This window comes from Pteropus alecto, unplaced genomic scaffold, assembly GCF_000325575.1.
Source record: "Pteropus alecto unplaced genomic scaffold, ASM32557v1 scaffold8, whole genome shotgun sequence".
Taxonomy (NCBI): domain Eukaryota; kingdom Metazoa; phylum Chordata; class Mammalia; order Chiroptera; family Pteropodidae; genus Pteropus; species Pteropus alecto.
The window spans coordinates 22,448,229-22,450,378 of record NW_006494609.1 but is presented as its reverse complement, the minus strand read 5'-3'; the positions used below and the strand labels follow the sequence as shown (position 1 = coordinate 22,450,378).

The 2,150-nt window shown below is 62.2% G+C and overlaps 1 protein-coding gene across 1 annotated transcript; it reads right to left on the bottom strand.

Moving 5' to 3' along the window:
* Nucleotides 1–483: 483 nt before the first annotated feature.
* On the bottom strand, nt 484–2,138 carry DIO3 (iodothyronine deiodinase 3). Its single transcript, XM_006927019.3, has one exon. It carries the CDS (start codon nt 2,018–2,020, stop codon nt 1,511–1,513), a length of 510 nt encoding a protein of 169 aa, XP_006927081.2. The 5' UTR covers nt 2,021–2,138; the 3' UTR covers nt 484–1,510.
* Between the last annotated feature and the right edge of the window lie 12 nt (nt 2,139–2,150).

Below are 2,150 nucleotides of genomic sequence, written 5' to 3'. Positions count from 1 at the left end.
GGGGGGGAGGGAAGGAAAAATCAAGGGAGCAGAGGCAACACAAGACCAGTTTACCTCAAGCCTTTATTATTAAGAAGTTTATATACAGGGACTATTTCCAGCAACACACTCGCCGAATGGCCTTCAGGTCAGGGGGCCAGACATCTCCCACCACGAAATCGGCAGCTCTGCCTCGGAGGCACCTCACTCAGCGCCCCTAGGCTCTCCCTCTATCCCCTTGCCCTTGAACTCCGCCACCCAGACCCCGATAATGGGAGCCTTAGCCTCCTTCTCCCTGGGGAGCTGCCAACCTCCCCAGCACCTGCGGCCCTGTCCTTCTCTGTCCCTAACGCAGTCCCCAAACCCCCCCCCCCCCCACAGTTCACTTTGGTTTCCTCGTGGAAACCCAGAGCGCTTCCCCTGTGCCCGGTTTAGGCACTGCTGCGACCCCCTGCAATTCAGAAGCAGCTCGTGGTCAAGACCAGTTAGAGACAGTTCGTCATCAGCAGTGGGGCTCATTAGCACCCAAAACAAGGGGGGAAACAACTCTGCCCACCCTTCCCCACCCCGCACCCTCTCCCCCGATTCAGGTACAAGACATTAGACACAAAAGCAACAGGGCATCCCCACCCCCTGCGGCAGGTGTGGGTGCCAGGCAACTAGGGTGAGCTGCACCAGCTGCATGCGTTGCTGGAACCCAGCTGAGCTCGGGGGCAGGAGGGCACAGCCAGGGTCTTTTTTCTTGGGGGCGGGGGGAGGCTGCACCTAGCTAAAGAAACGCTGGCTCTTTTTTTCTGGAGAAGACTTGCCAGAGAGCACAGCAGGGGCCTCTGCAGAGACAGATCCAGGGGCTCACAGACAAAGGGTGGCACCAAACTTGCACTTGAAAGGGCATTTAAAGCCAGCCAGGCAGGTACAGGCGAGGAACAGTCACGGAAGCGGAGTGGGGGTGGGGGGGAATCTTCAGGTGGCTTGGCTGAGGACTCAGACCCAGCCTGAGCTCTGAGGCTCAGCGCAGCAGTGTCACTGGGCCCTCACCAAATCTGACTTCGTTTGGGGCATTGGCACGTGGGCTTCGAAGGCTCGAAGGCGCGGCCCGCCAGGCTCAGTCAACTGTGTTGGCTGTTTACACTGGACGAGGCTGACCGCTGTGCAGCTGCTCATCATAGCGCTCCAACCAGGTGCGCAGCTCTGAGACCTGGTAGCCATCTGGGCCACGGCCACCCTGGTACATAATGATGCCACTCTGGATGACGTACAGGCGCTCGAAGTAGGCGCCATAGGCCGAGCTGCTGGAGTTGGCCATGGTGTCCAGGACGAGAGCACAGCTGGGTGCACCTTGCTGAAGCACACGCGCCGCACTGACCCGGTCCTCCAAGCTTTGGTGCTTCGGGATGCTGTAGGGGGAGTCTGTGGTGACCCAGCCGTCGGAGGGGTGCGCCTCTTCGATGTAGATGATGAGAAAGTCCACGTCGCGCTGGTACTTGGTGACCAGGCGCTGGAAGGCGCTCATGCGCGCCATGAATGGTGGTCAGGTGCAGCTGCCGAAGTTAAGCACCAGCGGGCGGTCCCCTCGCGCGTAGTCGAGGATGTGCTGGTTCTGGAAGCCGTCGGGCAGGACCACCTCGGAGTTGGGAGCCGGACCGCCCTCGTGCGCCTGCTTGAAGAAATCCAACTTCTGGCCGTGCCACACCGCTTTCAGCGACGCCAGCGTGCACAGGCGGTTGTCGTCGGACACGAAGATAGGCGGGTCGTCGGGGGGCACCTCCTCGCCATCGCTGTTGAACTCCACTTCGGGTTCAGGCTGACCCCGGCGGCGGCGGCCCAGGAAACGCTTGCGGATGCACAGGAAGTCGAGCAGGCAGAGCATGAAGGCCGTGCCGAGGAAGCGCGGGAAGAGCACGAGGCACGAGGCCGTCTGGGCGCAGAGCCTCAGGGAGTGAAGCAGCAGGGAGCGGAGCATGGTGGCTGCAGCCCCCAAAGCCCCCTGGCCCCCGCCACCTTCCCCACCCACCAACGGCAGGGCGGCCTGGCCAGGCATCTGGGTTCGGCTGTGCCGGGAGCTCGATTTATAGCCGAGGCTTCAATTGGCGGGAGACTCCACCTCCGGCCCGGGCCCGCCCCCTTGCAACTTGAGCCCGCAGGGATCCCCAGCAGCCCGGCCAGCTCCT